Genomic DNA, 23,292 nt, shown 5'->3' with positions numbered 1-23,292 from the left:
ATAAGCATTTATTTACCATCCACTTTGTGAAGGGCATAAGGCATCTATGAATAAACAGTTGGCCTCTAAGTCCCTTCTGGGCCACATCCTGACTGTGTTGGCCCTGGGTTGAATGTCCCAGTGCTCCAGGCAGTTCTCTAAGTGTTGAAGGCACTGATAATGTGATATCCTGCTTTGATGGAGGCAGTTTCCTCACCTGGGAGTTCCTTGTACCAAGGAAATCACCTCAGGTGGTTTTGGGAGACAGACACCAAGATGTTAGGCAGTGCCTGTCCATGAGCAGATTATGTGTTACCAGGCAATGTGCTGTGCAAATACAGAACAGAGATTTATAGTGATGGATGCGAACTTGGGTTTTTTATCTTTTAATTTTTCAAAAATAATTAAAACCTTTTTCAATGAACAAAAACTGATATTCTCTCTCGCCTCCCCCAAACTTTGCAAAAACAAAGCAAAGAAAAAGAAAACTCGTAGAAAACGTGCAAAGAAGACAAGCCAAACAAATTCCCACATTGGCCACTTCCAAAAATGTGTGTCTCCTGACCCCAGCGTCCATCACTCCTTATTGATCCTCTGAAATTGTCATTGGTCATTGAATGAAGGAGAGTTCTTAGATCTTTCAAAGTCTTTACAAAGTTGTTACTGTTACTGTGTACAATGTCCCTGGTTCTACTTACTTCCTTCTGCATCCGTTCATACAAGTCTTCTTAGCGAACCACAGCATTCTATCATATTCATATACTTGTTCCACCATTCCCCAGTTGACGGGCTCACCCTCTGCTTCCAATTCTTTGCCACCACAAACAGCTGCTAGAGAAATTTTGTTCACATGTGAGTCCTTCCTCTTCCTTTTAAAATTTTTTGCCAGATCTCTTTGGGGTATAGGCTTAGTAGTGCTATCCCTAGGTCAGAGGGTAGGCACAGTTTAGTGACTGGATCAATTCCAGACCCCTCCTCTTTTTTGCAGGGGAGGGAGCTGAGGCCAGATTACCTGAAGTCACATAGCAAGTAAGTGACAGCTGGAACAGCAATCCTGGTCTTCTTATTCTCAGGCCATCAGTACCCTTTGGACCACACATCCTGCATGTTGCTGTTGAGCTGTTCAAAATGACCTGTGATGTAGAAGAGGGTCCTTGAGAGCATAGTCCTTTCTGAACCAATGGTTCTTTGAGTCCTCTGAATAGGGACATATACCATAATGTTGCAATCTTTTCTTAAGATGTACGACTCATCCACAAGTGACTAGCACCTCTGATGTGAGGGCTGCTCATCCACTGTTGGTGTCCACCTCTCACTGAACACTCACCTGTGGTTCCAAGAAGCTGTAGCATGCACAGTGGTCACACCCTGGTAAACCATCAGGGCAGACGGGCTAAACCAGGTTGAGGGTAGCTAACAGACCTCAAATCTGTCCATGAGTTAGAGGGGTGTCTACCCCAAGCATGTAAAGACTTCTCCCGGTGGAATGGGCAGATAAGAACATTTTGTTCCAATGGTCATGAAGACTGAAGAAAGCTTGGGGAAATGCTTAGAGGTTGGTCAAATATGGAAGATGGCAAGGTCATCCACTCTATCCTGGGCAATCACCAGTCCTCTTGACTTGCGTTCTGCCACTGGACTTCAGTGACTCTGGAAGTCAGAGTGAAGCTGTTCACTTCATAAGTAACTTTGTCTCACTTAAATTCAGTTTATGTGCATGTCAGGATATTATTAGTCCTCTTAAAATGAAGGACAAAAAACAACAATGTAGTTGGTGCGTTTCTAATTCTGAGTTCAGCTGTCACTCAAGGAGAGTGTTTAGTCTTCTTCAGCATTTTACGCTTGTGAAAGACATTTCTCTCTTGTTGGAAGAGAGGCAGCCAATGAATATGAGTCAGTATGGAATAGTTGACAGAACTCAGAACTTGGAGTTGGGAGGATCTGTATTGGAATCCTGCCTCTGACACCTGTTACCCTGAGCAAGTCACTTAACCTCTATCAGTTTCCTCATCCGTAAAATGAGGCATTTGGACTGGGTCAAGGTTTTTTAACTTTGAGTTGTGGACCCTTTGACATTCTGATGAATTCTGTGAACTCCTCAGAATAATATTTTTAAATCCATAAAATAAAATATTAGTCAATAATCATTTACTAAGCACCTATTATATTCCAGACACTGTACTAAAGGCTGGAGATACAAAGAAAGATAAAAACCAGGCCCTGCTCGCAATGAACATTCCAATATTGTCTATGTGTGTTACATCTAATTTACCCTGTCTATATCATATGGGTGTATGTGTATATAACACACACACACACACATATATGATGTAGACAGGATAAATTGGATATAATTTCAGAGGGAAGATACTAGCTTTGGGTGATTTAGAAAGGCAACCAATTATGTTAAAATATAGTTATTACAATATTTTGAAAAGCAAGTTCATAGACCCCAAACTTAAGAACCTTTGGACTAGATCATATCTCAAGTTCTTTCCTACTTTGACAATTTATGTTCTTCTGGTATCATGAAAGAGTCCTGGACTTGAGTTCAGAGAGACCTAGGATTTGAATTCTTCATGGACAGTTGTTGTTGTGACATTAGGCAACCTCACTTAACATCTGTGACTTCCATGTTGTTCATCTGTGAAATGGGGAGAACACAGTAGTTGTTCTTGGCAGAGCCTACGGCCCCAAGTCAATGCCATCAACGCTGAGACTCCAGCTTTCTATTTTCGCTGGTTTTGGCTTCCGGTCGCCATTGAACAGAATAAGCACTCAAGGATGTGGGTAGTGACAGATTTACAAGGGTTTGTAAAAGTAGCTGATTGTTCCTGGGTTGGCCTGGGCTTTTATGAGTGTGTAATCTGGCCTACTGGGGGAGGGAAAGGAGTAGATTTATTTCATTTTGGGAGCAAGCCATCTTGGTGATGGCGGGAAGCTGGTGTATTTCAGTTATTGCAGAGCAGGTAGAGAGGGGAGGCGAAGCCTCAGGTGCGCCTGGTTTTTAGGGTGTGTCCCAGGAAGGAGGCAGGAGGTGTGCCCCAAGTCTTGGGGGAGGAATCAAGTTTTCAGCACTCTCCATGGCTTCCTATAAACTGCCATCCTGAGGAGGGTTTGGGGCCATCTTTCTGGGAGTCTACATGGGATGCCCCTTCCTCATAAACCAAGTACAATTTCAGAGGAATGTTGGGATCATGTTTGAAACTGGTCTTGCCGATATCACAAGAGGCTACATGGGATAGATGGTGAGCAGGGCTTGAGCCACAAATCTGCTAATTTGTTGTATGACCTTGGACTAGTCAGCGTCCCTGGAAGGGCTTCTACCTCAGTATCCCTTTCTGTAAAATGAAGATGATCTCTAAGGTTTCATCCATTTTGCTTTGTTGTTGTATGTTCTAACATTTCTTCCAGCTCTAACATTCTGTTTTATCTTTTAAAAATACTTTTCTTGGTATCTTTTATTCATTTACAAATGTATTCCTTGCTAGTTGGCTATCCCTTGGAATAAAGAATTTAAAAAAGAGGTCCTCATCATGGTACTTAACCATATCATGCAATTTGAGTTTTCATTCTTTCCATTTCTATGGTAATTATCGTGAGTTGTTTTTGTGACCCTGCTTATTTCTTCTCATACTTCTCAAAATTCTTCAGGCAGGTACAGCGGACAGTTTGGTGAATGCAAGGCTATGTCTGGAGTCTACAAGACCCAAGTTCAAATCTGACCTCAGACACTAGCTGTATAACCCTGGACATGTCACTTAACCCTTGTTTGCCTCATTTTCCTTATCTGAAAAATGGGAATAAAAATAGCACTTACCTTCCAGGGTTGTTGTGAAGATCCCATAAGACAGTAATTCTGGTGTGTGGCATAGCTATGACGATGATATGCATGATTTCTTATGGTGCTGTGATATTCCAGTATATCCCACAATTGGCCGAATCATTGCTCTCAACTTTTGTTTCTGGTTCTTTGTTTTGTGCTAGTTAAGTTTCTATGGGGCCTCTTTCTATTCCTGATGTTCATGTTGTGTATGTGTAGCAGTGGGATCTCTGGATCAAAGGAAAATTGACTTTTTAACCTCCACCCCCTACCTTTTTTTTTTTTTTTTTTTTAAGCATTATCCCAAATTGTTTTTCAGAGTGACTAGACCCATTCATGGTTCCACCAATCACGGATTGGTGTGTACCTGTCTTTCCACAGCTCTGCTAGCATCAGTGATTTCCATCTCTTACCATCTTGGATAATTTACTAGGCATGAGGTGAACCCTCAGGATAATTTTGATTTGCATTTCTCATAATATTAGTGGTTCAGTGTAGTTTTCCATATGGTTGCTATTAGTTTGCAACTTTTTTCTGGAGAAATATTTATTCATCTACTTTTACCACCTAGTCATGGGGAGATAAATGACTGTGTTGTATATATTTGGGATAATTCCCTACTTATCCCACATATTAGCCCATCATCAGAATTGCTTGATGCAAGGATGCCTTTTTCCAATCTCTATATTTCTTTCTTATCCTGGCAGCATTGATTTTGTTCGTGCAAATATTTTTCCATTTTATGTAATTGAAATTATCTATTTGATCTTTGGTGATCGCCTTTGTCTCTTCATTAAGAGCTCTTCCCTGAACAATAATCTTTGGAAAAAATACCTGATTTTTTTGTCTTATTTTTAATTTATGGTATGCATCGTCATAATCAGGTCCCAAATATTGCCGTCTTATTAGTACCTTCTATTTTCTAAGGCCTTTCCCAGGTCTGACATCCCCTGTTCTGAGGCCCCTCCCAGCTCTGACATCCCCTGTTCTGAAGCCCCTCCTGGCCCTGACATTCAATATTCTCAGGTCCTTTTCAGTGCTAACATTCTAATACTGTTTTTGCCTTTGTTTGTACCCCAGCCCTTACTGCAGTGCCTTGGCTATTGTCAGTGCATAATAAATGCTTATCAGTTTGACTGATGGATTCTGATATAGTGGGCAGTTTCTGGACATCTTGTCTCTGGATTCCAAAAACAGAATAAACAAATGGGTCCTTGAATCTGTATGAATTGATGATAGTTTTATACTTTTAAGGAGACTCATTCAAAGTTCATTTGTACCAACAATTGATTTTTTACCCCCTTGTTCCAGATTTTAGATATGTGGCAATTAGTGGTTAATCATTCTGTTTCTTTTTAAATATGAGCATCATAAAAAGCTGTCTGCCTTCGACAGGGCCTGGTGGACTTTGGAAGGGCTCAGCCTTCAGTCGTTTTTGTCCTGATATGCAGGCGACACTTCCTGTCTTTCCTATCTTTAGTCCTAGGATTCTCATTGAGAAGCCTGTGGCCGGCAACCCCTCCAAAAGGTAATAGAAGAGAGGTCTCCTTCAGGTTGGTGGGAAGGCTGAGAGGAAAGGGTTTCAAAAGACTGGACCTAACCTGAGCTTCATTGATACAGTGATAATCCAGGTGAACAAACTCCCTTTGCCAAGGTGGGTCAGCCCCTTCTGGGTAACATATGATCTTAGAGCAAACAGAGAATTTTAGTGACTTGCCCAGGGTCCCACAGCCTGGAGGTGGCAGCAGCAGGATTTGACTCCAGGTCATTAATCTTATGGCCTCTAATACATGTTTTTAAATGAGGTGGGAAAAAATTGGAACTTTTCAGTAAGAAGATAATTTCCAGATGGCTATGCTTGGGTCTTGTTTTATTACTGCAGAAGTGTAGACACCAGAGAATGTTGGAGCTGGAAAGGACCTTGGAGCAGAGGACTTCAGAACTTGGAGGGACCTTGAAACATAGGTGTTAGAGCTGTGAGGAATATTAGAACAGAGAATGTCAGAACTGTGAGGGATTTTAGAAGTGAGAATATCTGAGCTGGGAAAGACCTTAGAACATAGGACATCAGAACCTGGAGGGACCTTGGAACATAGAATGTCAGAGTTAGGAGGGATCTTAGAACAGAGAATGTCTGAGCTGGGCAGGATCTTAGAACATAGGACATCAGAACCTGGAGGGACCTTGGAACACAGAATGTTAGAGTAAGGAAGGATCTTAGAACAGAGAATGTCTGAGCTGAACAGGATTTTAGCATATAGAATATCAGACCTGGAAGGGATCTTAGAACAGAGAATGTCTGAAGGACCTTATGGCATAGGACATCAGAATTTGGAGGGACCTTGGAACATAAAATGTTAGAGCTGGGAAGGATCTTAGAACAGGGAATGTCTGAGCTGGAAAGTCTTCGAACAGGGAACATCTGAACTGGGAGAGACAGAGAGACCTTAGACTATAGAATATCAGAGCCAGGAGGGATCTTAGAACAGGGAACATCTGTACTGGGAAGGATTTTAGAACAGGAAACATCTGAGCTGGTAGGGGCCTTTGACATAGAATGCTAGAGCTAAGGTTTTCTGCAGACTCTGTGACTGTGAAACATGAGATAAGCTCTATCAAGCAATTTTGACACCTGGAATGGGCAGCATGGATAGAGATCTCAAAACAGCTTTGAAAAAGAAGTTGAGTTGGGGATTAGGAAGAGCCCTCAGAAGTTGGGCCCCATTGTACATTGGGAAGGCAGGGGAGGAAGGGCTGGTGACCCTGCCTTGGCTTTGGTGGGCAGACCCCAGATACCAGGGAAGGATGGGTGGGGTTTCCCTGGGGTGTGGCTACAGTGGGGTAGAGGGAGACAGGGAGAAGGTCTGAGACTAAGGTGGGGAACCAGGGGCCTTGAGGCCACATGTGACCCGTTGGGTCCTCAAGTGAGGCCCTTTGACAGAATCTAAGCTTCATTTGTGATTCAATCAAAGGGCCACACTTTTGAGGACCTAGAGGGCCACATGTGGCCTTGAGACTGCAGGTACCCCACTCCTAGCTCAAAGAAGATGTCCTGCCATCTTTCAGTGCTTCTTTTAACTCAAGATTTTGCTAACTTGGTCAGTTGCTAGGCTTGGTTGATTCTCCGTTTTAGAAGAACAAGTATCATCAGGGCCCCCTTAGTTCTAGTGCCCTCAGTCATGCTTCTACTGCCCCCATGACTCTCCATTATCAGAGGTAGAAGAGTCATTCGTTGGTTGGGTTCTCTGTATCCCAAGAAGGCCACTGCCAAATTGGTCGCAAATTCCATATCCTGCTAGCTTGGAAAGAGGAAACAAAGCCATGTGCAAACAGAAATTTTGTGGCCTTGACATTTGTCTCCAAGCTGGTTGTGTATCAGGATTTACCAATTTGGGAGATGGAGCTTAGGAACTTAGATCATTCCTTAAGAGGAATGAACCTTTGGTTTCGGGAGGAACAGACACAGAGTGGGACTTGGCTGGCTGTTTCAGACAGATGGTGTCATTACAAAGGAAACCATTCAGTGGAGACAGGAGTCCCGGATGGTCTTTGCCTAGGTCACTCTGGGCTCACTGAGTTGAATGGGAGAGAAAGTCATTAATTCTGAGCGATGGTCAGCAGCTGATTGAATTAATGAAGTATCAGAACTGCCAAACTCTTCCATCTTTGAATAGATGTTTTTCTTCCTTCTCCTTTTGTGACGGGGGTGTATTGCTACTTCCTTTAGCTAATGGGGGTGATTAGAGATGCACACAGAGGATGATGGCCTTTGGAGCTCACAAGGTCATCAGAATTCCAGGACCTTCCAGATTGTGCCTTGGTAACTCAGCGTCGGATTCCAACCTGATTCTCTTTTTCTGTTCATGACTTTGGGTAAATTGCCTCCTCTCTGGGCCTCGGGATCCCCATCTGTGAAACCAGCAGATTGAAGTAGTTGACTTCTAAGACCCCTCCCAGCTCTGACATCCCCTGTTCTAAGGCCCTTCTCAGCTCTGACATCCCCTGTTCTAAGGCCCTTCTCAGCTCTGACATCCCTTGTTGTAAGGCCCTTCCCAGCTCTGACATTCTCTGTTTGAAAGACCCTTCCAAGTCTGACATTCCCTGTTCTCAGTGGGTTAGGTGGGCTGCTGTACAGAAGGCTTGAAAATGAGATGGAAACCTAACTCCAGGAATGAAAAAGCCTGACATTCTCACCTATCAGAGATGAGGCCTCAGGGATAGAGTCCAAGGTTGGGCTGGAGGCGAGATGATGGAGACCAGATGAGGCAGCCCTGTGTAGGCAGCACAGTGATGAGATGATTGACAGAATGTCACTTCTGAAGAGCAGTAAATAGGTCAGGGTGGCTGGCCTGGAGACTTAATGAAGGAGGGCAGCATGTAAAAATGTGCAGAGGTCAGCTGGGGCCAGATCACAAAGGCTTTAAGTGCTAGACAGAGGATGAGAGTGTATTTCATCCCAGAGGCAGTTGGGAAGTTTCTGTGGCATGGTCAAACTGGGATTCCAGGAATATCACCCTGGCATCATTTGGAGGCTGGATTGGAGAGGGGAGAACATGGTGGACGTGAGGAACCCAGAGAGGTCAGAGCTTTAGAATGGAAAAGGACTTTAGAAGCCTTCTCCTTCAACCCTCTCATTTCTTCCAGGTGAACAAAGCTATAGGCCCCCAGAAGTTTAAGTACCATGCCCAAGGTTACCTGGATAATAAATAATCATTAGCATTTATATTAACTTTTAAGATTTTACAAAGTATTTTACGATTATTTATTTCATTTTATACTCGTGATAATCCTGGGAGGTAGAGGCTACTACGATTATTATCCCCATTTTACAGATGAGGAAACTAAGGCAGGCATAGGTTGGGTAAGTTGCCCAAGGTTACACATAGAACTAGTTAGTGTCTGAGGTTGGAGTTGAACTCAGATCTTGCTGATGCCAGGTTCAGTGCTCTATCCACAGTGTACCTAGCTGCCTCTGATAAATGACAGAGCTAGGATTTGAACCCAGGACAACTAAGTCCCAGTGCAGTACTTTTGCCCAATGAACCATGAGACATTCTCATGAGTGATGAGGGTGTGGACTACAGCCTTATAAGAGTAAGAAGACCTTACCTGTCCTAAAAATAGTAAGCAAAATTAGAACAGTTTGGTGGTTTTAGGAGAGAGGGTCTTGGAAGTCAAATAGGAAGTCATTGACTATATATGGATGTTTTTCTGAGCAGGGTTGTGGCATGTTGAAGATTGGTGTGGTGGTGATTAGTGAGGCGAGTTGGCCAAGGGAGAAAACATATCCTTCTAGAGAATGTGAGCATCTTAGGACCAGGGACCCCCTTATTGGTTTTCTAATCCCCAATGCTTAGCTCAGTCCCTGGCACATTAAGCTTGTTATTAGTAACTCACTATTGTTATTAATAACTCACTATTGCTTCTTGACGGATTGAATGACCTGCATGTGAGCAGGTGTAGTTCCGGACTAAAGCTGGAGTAGCAACGAATGATTTGTTGTTGTGTTTGTCCTTCGTTATCGAAGAGTACCGTGATCTCAGGGAGAGGATGACATGACTCACAGTTGACTTGGATTTGAGTGAGGAAGGGCTGTGCAAGGTCATCAGCTTCACTTTGTCCTACAGAGTCATCTGGATCATTGGCCAGATGACTGGAGATGGCCCAGGATGCAACGGGAGACCCCGCCCCTTTTAGGCTAAGGCCTTTTCAGGGACTCACTTAAAGTGAGATAATGCCCATGTAGTGAATAGGTCTCTTTAAGAAGTGAGTCAAGGGATGTCCCTTAAAAAAATCAAACTGGGAGGGAATACCCTCATGGTTGCTGGCCAAAAGACAGTTAATGTTGACATTCACTCTGAACCAGGAAGGCCCAATGAGCTCCTCATCATTTTCATTTCTCAGGGCCATGAGGCCTGTATTCTGGTACAGCTCTAGACTAGGATTTGATCAGCAGTCCCCTACCTCCCTTCCATTTTTTACCTAAAGAGTCAACCTCAGGGAGGGAGAATGAATTACCAAGGTCAAAGAACTAGTCAGTGGTAGTGTGAGGGCAGGGCGTTTCCTTGGGTCTTTGGAACCCCAAGTCCAGCGCTCTTCTGCCAAAAAGTCTTGTGGGCAAATTGTGGAGGAATCCTGGCTTTGATGATTGTGGCGAATGGAGACAGAATCCTAAAGTATGTGGGGGGCTGTCTGGCTGTAGGTCATGGAGAAGTTCCAGAATTTTGAGTTTTTCTTTGTCCACAGGCCTGCTGTAACGTAGACGGATGGCACAGTTCCTGCCCTGTCTCCCATCTGCAGTGGGAGTGAGGAGATGCCTCCATTCACAATGAGAAGGGATACCCAGGCCCTGCCTCTGCTGGTAAGGACATTGGGGCTCAGGGCAGGGGAAAAGAATGTTGAGGTTTCAGTCACTATTTCTGCCCCAATAGGCCCCTTTCCCCTCTTTTGATGATAATACCAGAGGCAGCTGGGAGTGGAGTGGATACAGCGCTGGGCCTGGAGTCATAGAAACCTGAATTCAAATGTGCCCTCTGATGCTGAATAGCTGGGTGATCCTGGGCAAGTCACTTCATCTCTGTTTGCCTCAGTTTCCTCATCTGTAAAATGAGGATCATAATAGCCGCTGCTTCTCAGGATTGTTGTAAAGATCAAATGAGATATTTGCAAGGTGCTTAACACAGTGCCTGGCACACAGTACGCACTATAATAATGCTTATTCCCTTGCCCTCCCCACCAATGAGGAGAGGTAAAGCATTTATTAGCACTTATTGAGCATCAGTACTTAGTAGTAGTTAATCAGCATTTATTAAGCACTTACTCTATATTAGTCCTTGGTATTAATCAGCATTTATTAAACACTATATATTAGTCCTGGTACAAACCAGTCAGCATTTATTAAGCACTTACTATATACTAGTCCTTGGTATTAATCAGCATTTATTAAACACTATATATTAGTCCTGGTATTAATCAATCAGCATTTATTAAGCACTTACTATGTATTAGTCCTTGGTATTGATCAATAAGCACTTCTTAAGCACTTTCTGAAAGGACGTAGTCTTCCCCTCAGCAAGCTTGCAATCTTGAAGGTGAGACAAATACACAATCTAAGTGCATGTAAAAAATGCAGAGTAATATAATCTGGGAAGCATTTTAATAATTACAGTAAGTAAAAATTTTATTGCTGTCTTTTGTTTTTGCATCTCTTTCCTTTCCATATCCCTTGAGAGTCATGTCCTGCAACAAATAATGAGGAGAAATAAAAATTCAGCAAAACTAAGCAGTACATTAATTGGGTCTGCATGTGTTTCACACCCATAGTCCCCTAAGAAGATTATTATTAGGACTAATTTTAATAGTATTGCTGTGGATATAACATGGATGACGATGATGATGAAGGGAGCAGATGCTGACAGAGTACTTTATCTTTTACAAAGCTCTTTACATGAATGATCTTATAACAGCTTGATGAGGCTTGGTGCTATTATGATCCCATTTTCCAGACATGGAACTTGAGGCTCACATAGGCTCAGTAAGTCAGTAAGTGATTTGCCAGGGTTGCATAGCTCATAAGTGTCCGACATAGGATTTGAACCCAGGCCTTGCTGACCACAAGGCCAGCATTCCCTCTTGCTTTCCATACTGCTTTTTCTGAGGGATACTTTGTAGCTCTTGATGCTCTTGGGGTCTCCTCTGTGATGTTGACAGGGGTAGGGATTGATGATGGTGATGATTGATGAGAACAGGAACTGACATTTCGATAATGCTTTGGAATTTGCAGAATATTTTATGTCATTCTCTCATTTGATCCTTACAATAACCCTGTAAGGTAGGTACTACTGGTTTTCCTCACCTTAGAGATGAGGCTCAGAGAGGTTCGATGGCTATCCATAGTCACACAGTTAATTAAGTATCCAACATAGACTTTTATACTGGGGTGGGATGACTGATATTATGTTACACTGCCTTATTAATTTCCACTTTTACAGATGGGGAAACAGATTTAGGCAATGAAGTACCCTTGTCCATCATTGAGCAGCAGGGCTGAGACTAGAATCTAAATCTTCTGGCCTTGAGCCCAGAACACTTTCCACCCTACTTCTGAATCCTCCCATTTTTCTAGCTCAGGACATTTGGCATCGAGATACAAAAGGGTCAGCCTGAAAATGAATGAGTGGCTCTTTTGGGCAGCTGCCATCTGTCATGTAGCCCAAAGGCTGCCTGAGTTGGAGAACCTTACTGAAGATCCTCCTCCATTCCCATCCCTGAATGTGTCTCGATGTGCTCTCTGATTCTTTGTGGGACGCAATCTGGGAGTCCTACTCAATATGCTGTTTGCCCATTTTCCTCTTCCTGACAAAGTCTGTTCCATGTTGCCTTCCATGAGGCCGTTGTATGAGTCAAGGCCTAGGGGGTGTGATGGTGTAAGGCCTTCTGGACAAACGCCTTGGAAGGAAGTGTCTTACTTCCCTCTGGCCTGTTTATGGGGGCCTGGCAGAATCTCACTGGGACCTCACAGGCCACTGAGTCTAATCTATACCAGAACAAGAATCCCCCCTCCAGTACCCCCAAGAATGGGCATGAAGGACAACCTTCCAACCCAAGTATGGTGACTCTCCCGAGCCCCAAGAAACTCAGTCCTCTTGCTCAACCCCTGGAAAGGAGGAGGAACCCATTGCCCTTGAAGGTGGCTCATTCTGCTTAGGTCAGAGCTCCGTGTTAAGGGTCTTGGCCTCACCTCAAGTTAATATTTGCTACTTTGTAACTTCTAGCTCTAGATTCGATTCTAGAGGTTTCCATGGTGCTGTGCTTACAACACCAAGGTCCAGCAGTCTCTGGTGCATATGAAGTGTCTAATGAACACTTCTTGGTTCAATTGAATTGTCTGTCATAAACAGTAATAATTAGCATTTTTGTAGCACTTTGTGTGATTCCACATTTTAGGTCTTTGGAGAGGTGGAGGCAATGGTCGTGGCCTCCGCATATCTTTCTGTTTAAATATGCCTGTTTCCTTCCATTGTTCTTCCAAGGACATGGTACCCAGTCACCTCACCATTCTGGTTGCTGTCCTCAGTCCTCCACAACTTTCCAATGTCCTCCCTAAAATGTGGGATCAGAACATTGTAGTTCAGGTATAGTTTGCCCAGGGTGTAGAGCATGATGGGATTATCCTTGTCCCAGAGGACAGGGAGAAGGAAACAAGCATGTGTGTGAATGTGTGCAAATGTATGGTGTGAGTGTGTATATGCATTTGTGTGAGTATGTCTATGTATGTGTGTGTATGTATATACAATATTAAATGGCTCCTATGTGCCAGGCACGGTGCTAAGCACTGTGTGAATGCCAGAGTGAGTGTGAGTACATGTGTGTGACATCATAGAAGGGATTCTTCAGGAATGGTTGGACCAGATGGCTGCTGAGATCCCAGGCTTCTGAGCCCATGGGCTTTCTGCGAGCATCAGCTGAGATCATGAAAGAAAGCCTTGTGATGGCAGAGATGCCAATTAGGATTTATTTCTTTTCTATTTAAAAAGTTATTGATAACATTTCCCAATATCTCCCTCTCCTACCTATTGAGCCTTCTACTTAGTTATAACTAAGTAGAAGGAAGGAAAGAGGGAGAGAAGAAAGAAGGAGAGAGGAGGGAAAGAGTAAGGGAAAGAATTCCTTCTTTCAGCAAAATGGATCAAACACATCTGAGCTGAGAATCACACAGTATATACCATATTCCATCCCTGTGATCCCCCTCCTCTGTAAAGGAGAGGTGCATTTTTCTACCTCTTCTCTGAGGCTAAGCTTGGTCATTCAGATTACACAGTGTTTATTTAGTTTCCTTTTCTTGCTCCTCTTGTTACATTGTTGCAGTCACTGTATATGATGTTTTCCTGATTCTGCTGATTTCATTTTGCATCATTTCATGAACGTCTCCCCATGATTCTCCTTCCATTGTTTCTTCCAGCTTGGTCCTACTCATTATACTCACATATCTCACAACTGCTTTAACCTTTTCCTATTCTATGGGCATTGGCTTTGTTTCCGGTTCCCTTAGCTACTACAAAAGGGTTCCTGTGAATATTTTGGCACCTATGGGGATGCCAGCTATTATCATGTACCCTCATTATGAAGGCAAGGAGAGGCAGGTGTGTTTGTGTGTGTGTGTGTGTGTGTGTGTGTGTGTGTGTGTGTGTGTAGCTGTTCTCTTATGGACCTCTGTTCTTGGGGGTTCAAAAGAAAAAAATATATAATTCATAAAGGTTTCCAAAGTGCTATGTTTGTTTCTCCAGGCCCCGCCACATAGTAGGTATCTAATTAATACTTGCAGATTGAACTGAATTGAACCAGTGAGAGCCTTTTTGTCACAAATAGTAGAGATACGAGGAATTTCTACAACTTACCTGCTAGAAGAAGGAAGGAAACAAGCCTTTATTAAGCTCCTACTGTGTGCTAGGCACTGTACTATAAAAGTGCTTTACAAATTTGTCCATTTGATCTTCACAACAATTCTGTGAGATAGGTGTGATTGTGGTCCATATTTTACAGTTGAGATAACTGAGGCCCAGAGGTTAAGAGATTTGCCCAGGGTCAAACAGATAGTAAGTGTCTGAGACCAGATCTGAATTCAGGTTTTCAGGAAGAAATGGTGAGATAAAAGTGACTGGAAGACAGGTAGGTGTCCACCAAACTTCAGAGGCCTCCCCCACAGCTGATAGATTATGAGGGGGGATACAAAGAGAGGAGATATTGTGCCTGCCCTCAAAGAAGTTATAGTCAGCTGGAGAGAATTGAGAGGGAATGGAGGATGTGTACACACCATTGACTGATAAGAATGGATGCAGTTGTCCTCCCTTTATTTTTTCAATTTTTCCTTATTTTTAATATATTTCTTTAATTTTTTTTAATTTTATTTATTTTCTTTCTCCCCCACACCTGGAATGCTTCCCCTCTGATAATCTCTAACTTCTTTCCAGGCTCAGTAAGCTGATCAACAGGTATTTAATTAGCCACCTGCTGTGTGCAGGGACTTTAAGTTTCTTATGAACAAGCAATGGAACGCTCTCAACTCTTAAGGAACTGCCAGTCTAATGGAAGAGACAACAAGGAGCTGAGTCCATTTTTATGGAGTACAGTTCCCTCCTTTTACAGATAAGGAAACTAAGGCATAGACAAGTTAAGTGACTTACTTAAGGTCGGTCCTGCAGTTAGTGTCATGTTTCCCAGAATAGGTACGTACACAACTATATATGCTCCATATTTATGTACTTCGATTTGTAGTCTTTATATTATCATGTAATTTTGCGCATTTTTTATGTAGAAAGTGAACAGATACTTCTGTTTACAAAGTCATTAAATACCTGAAGGTCTGGAAAGTACGAAGGACATTAGCATGGGGGGGGGATCAGAAGAGGCTTCATGTGAAGATAGTGTCCGAGCTACATCTTACAGGAAGAGAGGACGTCTTTGACGCAAGGAGGTGAGAAGGAAGTGCATGCCAGGCCTTCTTCCTCCAGGAAGGCTTCCTGATTCCCCCAGCTGCTAGGATCCCTGAAATTATCTGGTGTTTGCTATTTATGTATATACCACACACACAGACATGTATGCATATACATACACTCACATTTATATACATCTATATAGATATATGCATATATACACACATTTTATACATATTAGCTATAAAATGTAATATATAATAAGACTATATAACATAGAAAACATACATTATAAATAATAGATTTAATATCTACAATAATATTTTATATTACATCTATTATAGGTACAATATACAAGTATATATGTAATATGTTATCATGTATACAGTATACACACAATATACAGTTATCCCTTCCACAGTGTGATTTTCCCGTCCTGGTTTTGCCATATTACAGGTGGGCATAAAAAAGTGAAATTGGAATTTTGGGGGAGTTTTGTGGAAGCTGGAGACAACACACAAAGGGCAACAGATGATGCAGAAAAGGTTTAGAAACTCAGAAATGCATAAAATGTATGCATAGTATTATATAATATCAACATATTTTATCTTTTAAGGTACTGTAAACACCCAAAACCATAAAAGAAAGAAAAAAATTTCGATTTCTTTTCTGGTATGAGGGGAGGACCAAAAATCCCTACACGGATACTCCAGACTACGGGAGTGTTGTGTGTCAAACCCCCATGGTGTTAAAGGGATAGCTATTATGTTGCAATATATTACTCTTAGGTACTATGTAGTATTACATATGAGGATATATTGCATTGCAGCATATTTCTATTATAAATCATATATAATATGCATCATCTTTTACATATACAATATACTATAATTCATCCTACATAATGTATATCTGAAAGAGTACTAGCCAATTACAGGGATATAAATGTACATTTCAGTATATCTGTGTTTATGTATACACACATCTATATCTGTCTATCTGCTACATACATACATATGCTCAAATGTATCCTTAAGATCATAGGATCATAGATTAAGAACAGGAAAACACTTTAGAAGCCACCAGTTCAGTTTCCTCCATATACAGATGAGGAAAGTGAGGCACAGAAAAACAGCTAAATGACTTAGGACCACACAGCCAGTACTGTGTTTCCTGAGATAGCATGTAAGTTTCTGGAAGGCAGCAACAGCCTCTTCTTTTCTGTTTTCAAAGCCTCAGCCCAGATGGTGTCACCTAGCTGACACTTAATGTTTGTCTTGGCATGATAGAGGCTAATTATCATGCCCAGTGACCGGGGTGATGCCACAAGGGGAGAATTTTCTCTGAGTACCCAAACTGGTAAAGAATGCCAAATGGATGAATAGCTGCCATTTCTTTAGATCAGGGTGGGGGAACCTGCAGCCTTGAGGTCACATGTGGCTCTCTAGGTCCTCAAGTGTGGCCTTTTGACTGAATCCAAACTTCACAGAACAAATGCCCTTAATACAAGGATTTGTTTTGTAAGTTCGAAGGGATCCAGGAGGTCATCCAGCCTAATGTTCCCTCCTACCACCATCCACTTCTGACTTTGGAGACAAAGCTTGCTTGGCTTCACATGTCTTCCCCGTCTTGAGGGTGGAATGTTCTATTTCGAATCAGAGCATTTGGGTTTGGATCCTGCTCCTACTACTTACCTATGTGACCTTGGGACAAGTCACTTCACCTCCATGGGACTTGGTTTCTTCATCTATAAACTAGGCAAGAGAGTTGGACTAGAGGGTCTCTGGGGTCCATCCCGGCTCTGTCCACAACAACAACTAACATTTGTTTAACACTTTAAGGTTTGCAAAGCCCTTCACAAATTTTAATTCATTTCTGGGAAGTAAATACTGTTATTCCCATTTTACAGAAGAGGACACTGAGGCAGACCCAGGGGAAGTGACTTGTTCAGGGTCATGCAGCTAGTAAGTGCCTGAGGCAGGAGTGAAACCCAGCTCTTTATGATTGCACATGCCTTCTCACGACTTCTTTATCTATAACGCTCTAGCCTTCAATGGTTATACTCTAGTTTGCCCATGTTTTCACCCAGAATGGAAGATAGCCCTCCAGCTGTGGTCTGACCAGAGCATGCTATTCCCTCATTCTTTTATTTATTCTTGGAACCTCTGTAGTCCAAGATTGCATTGCCATCAGGCAGCCAGTCAGTCAACATATATGAGGCATCAAATATGTTCCAGGCACCATCGTATGCTTCTTAAATTTGCTAACAACCCTCCCTCCCCCGCCATGTAAGGGCAGGATGTGGTTCAGTGGATTGAGCCATGGGCCTGGAGTCAGGAAAACCTGAATTAAAATCCAACTTCAGACACTTACTAGCTGTGTGACCTTGGGCAAGTCACTTCACCCTGTTTGCCTCAGTTTCCTCCTCTGTAGAATAAGCTGGAGAAGGAAATGGCAAACCACTCTAGTATCTCTGCCAAGAAACCTCAAATGGGGTCACAAAGAATCAGACGTAAGTGAAGCAACTCAACAAATACTTGTAAATTTTGAAGATGTTACAGAAATCAAAGCCATATATGATTATCTATAGGAAGGGAAAGTTGACTTGTCCAGACTATGACAGCCAGTAAGTATGCAGTGAGAGATTTAGGCCTAGGCCTTGGTTCCAAACCTAGAGATGGTGATGGAGTTGCGGGGGAGGATCAGATGTGAGGAAGTCTTTATGCTGTTAACTTGAGTCCTGCCCTATGCTAATTCTTTTTTTCTCTTGTTTCACTAGTGGTCTCTGCTTTGTTTCGGAATGTCTTAACACAGATGGCCCTGTGAGTGTGACCATGGCCACAAGAGTGGAGGTCAGCCCACTAGCGTCTCTAACACCTGTTCCCAATTTAAATGAGATCGCCAAGGAAGACAGACTGCAGACCACCTACTATCACCCTGCCAGCAAAGCCTCTCCTCCACTGATGGTGTTGGCAGGGTCTAGGAATCTTGGGACTCCATCAAGAGCACTCCCCATGCCCCGACTTTCCCCCAAACCATTTTCTAAGGAGAACCCTTCGGATGTGTTTGCAAATGTGAAATCTCCCATCACAGCTGTCAAGCCTGGCACTCTGGTGACCAGGCCACTCTCATATAGCAAGCTTGAGGACTCAACCACTGCTAAGGCTTCAGATGAAAACATGCCTTCCTTGGTTGAACCAAAGATGAATGAGGGGGGAGGCACGAGCTCAAGTGTAATAAAGCCCCCTAATAAAGGCCTGCCCCAAACCGTGCACAGCCAAAACACCATCATTCTTTTTGAAACAGCTGGCCCCGCCAAGTCCAAGGCAGATCCCAGCTCTGGAAAGTGGACGGGTGAGGAGCAAAAGGTAGACGCTGTGACCCAGCCCCAAGGACAGCCACCCAGTTCCAAGACCGAGACTACAGCCAAACCTGCATTACCACCTCGGAAACCTGCAGGGACCCTCCAGAGGCAGGCATCTTTGTGTTCTGAGGAAAGGCCAGCTGTGTTGAAATCTTGGGAGAAAGGGGAGGAAAACAATCACCTGGCATCCCCTGGCATCAAGAATGAAGGAGGCCACCCATCTTCAGAGGCCTGGCCAAGGAGCAAGCGGAGGCCTGTCTCAGCGATCTTCACTGAGTCTGTCCAACATCCAAAGCCTAGCTCTTTAGAAAGCCCTGGGGGGAAGGTACCACCTCCTCCCCCAGAGAAATCGTGGGTCCGGAAACCTCGGCCCTTGTCTGTGGATCTCACAGCCAGGTTTGAAAATAAGGACGTCCTTTCCAAGAAGGTGGGCAGTCCCATGGAGGTGAGCAAGGACAAAGGGCTGGGTGTAGGTTCCAGTGACAGAGGGAACGGAGAAGAGAGAACCGAGCCGTTGGACAGGGCTACATCCTTGAATCCTTCTTTGAGATTGAAGGAACGGGGTTTGGATGACCCAGACTTGAAAAACAAAGTCACGGAACAGAGTCCGAAAATCGTCTTTAAGTCGATGGACGCCTGTTCCCCTGAAACATCTACAGACCTGCCTGAGGCCTCGGTCAGAAAAGGGTGGAACCCCCTGGAAGAGAAAGCCAAACAGGAGAGGGACCCAGATAACAAAGAAGCTGAAGGGCCAACGTCTTTGCTTAGATCAGAAAAGAGTCCAGGACTTGCAGAGGGAAAAAACCAAGCGACTGAGGGGAATGGGAGGCTGACCGAGAGGGACGGCCCTGGAGGGGGAGAGTGGGTGTCATGGGGGAGCATCAAGAAGCGAGTCAGTCTGTTTGACTCAGAGAGCTTGTCATCGTGGGTGAGCACTGAGGCTCCTGCTCCAGCCCCTGAGAAGGAGAAAGGTGGCGTGAAAGTACAGGACCGAATCAAAGAGTGGGTGGTGGAGAGCCCCGAGGTGCTCCATGAGAACAGGAGGCGGTCCTTCCAGTCCAGGCCCTTGTCTGCTGACTTAACCAAAGTGTAAGTAGAGACCTCCTTTCTTTTAGAAATTTCACAGGCTTAATGTACAAAGCACTAGGCTTGGAGTTGGGAAGTCCCTAGTTCAAGTCTTTACTTACTGTGTAACCCTGGGCAAATCACTGGATTTCTCTTTGCCTCAGTTTCCTTTTCTGTAAAATGAAGGGGTAGGGGGTGAACTCAATATTCTCTGACATCTCTGCAAGTAAGAGATGATTCTGAAACTCTACCCTTCCTATCTTCCATCCTCTTCTCTTGAGTACCTACTATGTGCAAAATCCCATCTGTGGATACAGAGATAAATAAGATTGCGTTGCAGTCCATTGCAGAGTTTCCAGTTTAGTATTTGAGGTTCCTTCTACCTTTAGAACTTTGATTCTGTGGTTATCTAGGCCTCAGTTTTCTCATCCGTAAGATGGGCACTGTAATACCTTCCCTAATACTTTACCTACTTGGAGGGAATTCAGTAGGGGGCCATAAGTAGGCAAGATGGGCTACTGCAGTGTTGAATTTTGTGTATACTAAAACAAAATCTGTACGTATGAGAGAATGATGGTTTCATGCACAAAAATAAATACAGTAAAATAAGTATGAATAATAAATATTAAAAAATAAAAATATCAAAGGATGGGAACTAGATCTGTGACTTCATTGACATAAAGAAAGCTTGGGTAAGCAAACGCCTAGCAGTGTTGATTGGTATCTCCTCTGAAAGTGATGGGGAATTGCCCAGAGCATTGAGGGGTGAAAGGACTTACCCAGAGTCACCCAGAAGCCTGTGATGTCTCTCATAAAAATAAATTGTAAACAAATAAATAGAATACCTTTGTTCTGTCTCACTGAGGAGGCCCATGTGCTGCCCATGGATGGCTGCTAGTGTGATCAGGGAGAAGGGGAGCAGAACTTGGACACAAATAAATAGAATTAGGAGGTGAAATAGAATTGAAGTCAGTGCAATGACAAATATTTACCTAGTACCTATTGTGTGGTGCCAGGCACTGTGTTAGGTTGTTGGGTTAGAAATAGTCCCTGCTCTGTCCTTAAAAGTTAAACTCTGCTCCAAAGGAAGTACATCCAACCTTTCCTTCAGCAGACATTTATTCAATCAATCTATCTATGCAACAATAACTTATTGAATACCTATGATGTGCCAGGCGTTGAGCTGAGCAAAAACAGGGATGTAACATGTTATCCCTGCTTCCAGCCCACATTCGCTGGGGAGAAGAAATGTGTTTGTATTTGAATATACCCAAAATAAACACAGAGATACAAGATAATTAGCAGGGAGGCGCTGAATCACTCCCAGATCACACAGCTAGTTAGTTAGCCCTAGAACCAGGACTAGAGACTGGGTGTTCTTGAGCCCCCATCCATTCTCTTATAAAAGGGGCATCAGGTGGTGCAGTGATGAAGTCCTGGGCCTGCAGTCAGGAAGACTTAAGTTCATATTCAGCCTCAGACACTGACTAGCTTTGTGACTCTGGGCAAGTTACTTAAAAAAAAACTCTGCTTGCCTCCGTTTCCTTTTCTGTAAAATAGGGATAATAGCCTCTAGCCTCTCATGGTAGTTGTAAAGCTCAAGTGAGATAATAATTGTAAATCATTTTGCAAATCTTAAAGTACTATGTATCATATATTAAATATTATATAATATATGTTAAAGTGCTATATAGAAAGTGATGACTATTATTATCATTAGGTGCTACAGTTGATAGAATTCCTGGCCTGGAGTCAGAAAGACCCCTTTTCCTGAGTTCAAATCTGTCTTCAGACACTTACTAGCTGTGTGACCCTGGGCAAGTCACTTCGCCCTGTGTGCTTCAGTTGCCCAATTTGTAAACTGAGCTGGAGAAGAAAATGGCGAACCACTCCAGGATCTCTGCCAAGAAAACCCCAAGTGGGATCAAGAAGAGTTGGACATGATTTAAAACAACAACATTCTATATATTATGTTATATATTGTGATATTATATTATATCATATATTTATATTATAATGTTCTATATTAATATGTGATATACTGTATTATATTATATTAATTATATTGTATTTATTATATTTTAGATTATATATTGTATTGTATTATATTATTATTTTAGACTACATTGCCAAATTGAGGAATTGAATTGACCCAGTCAGGGTGAGTGTGATCACCCCTAGACATTTCTTTGTGGTTCTATCAGTTGGTAAACTCACTGACCTTTAGAGGTCATCTGGCCCAACCTCTGCATTTTACAGAGAAGCAAACTGAGGCCCTGAAAGGGGCAGAGATATCCTTTAGGTCACACGGTGAGTGATTAGTAGTTATTGTTGGCAAAAGTAATTATAGTCTTTGTGGCATTTTTATTTCCTCCCAAAACACCTTGACAGAAATAATATCCGCGTGTAGCCTTACGTCTTCCCTAAAAGCTAGGGAGGATAGGTATGACAGTGCCTATTTTACAGAAGAGGAAATTAAGACCTTACCGGCAGATGCTCTCCCAGTGAGTTAGTGACAGACTGGAAGCTGGGCCTTCTGGCTCCTGGTCCAAAGGCTTTTGCCAGCCAAACAATGGCTGGTGTAAAGCCAGACTCACATTGTGACATCCTAGGCTTTGTCTGTCAGACTCATGTCAACAGCAACTGAGAGACAGAGAGTATTTAGCCTGCTGTCTGCGTCATTTTCATATTATGTTAAATGCTCTGGGTACTCCTACTCTGGCATATAGCACCTTTGCTTGCCCCCTCTGAGATTAACCTGAGTTTCTACTCTAGGTTCACAAGGCCAGCTTTGGAAAGTCAATCAAGACTTGAGAAAGGCCCGGCTTCGAGCAGTGAGCTTCTTCAAGAAAGTGTTCTTCAGGTAAGAGGCCCCTCTGGTGTCCAGCTTCCCTGCAGTTGTCCTGTGCCCCGTTCAAATATCCCTGTGCACAATGACCTTTAGATTCATTTGCAAGGAATCTGGAGCCCTAGCTGGGCCCTGATGCTCCACTATTGTGTGGCCTCACAAGGGGGCTTTGTTTCCCCCTCCCTGTTCCTTAGTTTCAACACCTGTAAAAGGAGGTCATTACACTGGCTAAGCTTCTAGTTATGTGTCCTGAGACCCTTTTCCCAGATGGTATTTTATAAGGTTCTAGATCCCACAAGTAATTAATTTTAAGGTTTTTAATACCTGACATCCTTTTTATTTTCTTTTGGCAATGGACTGGGATTGTCCTGGTGTAGGGATCTCCCAGTAAGGAAAGTCCCTCTTCAGTGCAGAATGACACCTCCTCTGGAGAGTTCTGGGGGCCATTAAGTGTCCTGGGTCACAGAAGCATTATGTATCAAATGAGGGACTTCCTGACTCAAGGGTTGGCATCTCTAACCACTGCCCCACAGCTGCCACTTTGCCATTCTGGAATTCTGTAACGTCCATAGAAAGGCTGTGCAGCAGCTTGGAAAGAGGCTCAGGCTTGGAGTGAGGAAGACCAGGGTTCACATCCCCCTCTTCTGGCGCACCAATTGTGTGATGCTGGGCATAAAGTTGTGGGCTTGTTTGGGGTTGTCTCTGCCATTAGATTGAGCCCCTCAAAGTTGGGGATTTTTGTGTTTGCCTTTTTTTTATACTTAGTGTGTATTGTGTGCAT

General features: G+C 43.2%; 1 protein-coding gene and 1 long non-coding RNA gene across 8 annotated transcripts in view; one reads left to right on the top strand and one right to left on the bottom strand.

Moving 5' to 3' along the window:
• KIAA1671 (KIAA1671 ortholog) overlaps positions 1-23,292 on the top strand; it is a 215,732-nt gene that overhangs the window by 51,155 nt on the left and 141,285 nt on the right. For 3 of the 4 annotated variants that reach the window (XM_072600109.1, XM_072600108.1, XM_072600111.1), the window contains exons 2-4: positions 10,049-10,163; positions 18,014-19,687; positions 22,439-22,526. In XM_072600109.1, coding sequence (XP_072456210.1) covers positions 18,069-19,687; positions 22,439-22,526 — 1,707 coding nt within the window. In that variant the 5' untranslated portion in view covers positions 10,049-10,163; positions 18,014-18,068. Of the gene's footprint in view, positions 1-10,048; positions 10,164-14,772; positions 15,028-18,013; positions 19,688-22,438; positions 22,527-23,292 lie in introns of all 4 variants that reach the window. The other variant, XM_072600110.1, reaches the window with a different exon arrangement.
• On the bottom strand, positions 3,174-22,445 carry LOC140499106 (uncharacterized). Of its 4 annotated transcripts, XR_011965280.1 has the most exons (5): positions 18,780-18,869; positions 10,801-11,041; positions 7,997-8,158; positions 6,898-7,711; positions 3,174-5,776 (listed from the first exon to the last, which is right to left on the bottom strand). It is a non-coding gene; the product is annotated as an uncharacterized lncRNA (long non-coding RNA). The 4 variants fall into 4 exon arrangements; XR_011965281.1 differs by lacking the exons at positions 10,801-11,041; positions 18,780-18,869 and adding an exon at positions 22,151-22,445 and having other exon boundaries at positions 7,997-8,497; XR_011965282.1 differs by lacking the exons at positions 10,801-11,041; positions 18,780-18,869 and adding an exon at positions 22,151-22,445.

This window comes from Notamacropus eugenii, chromosome 4, assembly GCF_028372415.1.
Source record: "Notamacropus eugenii isolate mMacEug1 chromosome 4, mMacEug1.pri_v2, whole genome shotgun sequence".
Classification (NCBI taxonomy): Eukaryota; Metazoa; Chordata; class Mammalia; order Diprotodontia; family Macropodidae; genus Notamacropus; species Notamacropus eugenii.
Note: the sequence above shows the minus strand (reverse complement) of the source record. Positions and strands in the feature narration are given on the sequence as shown.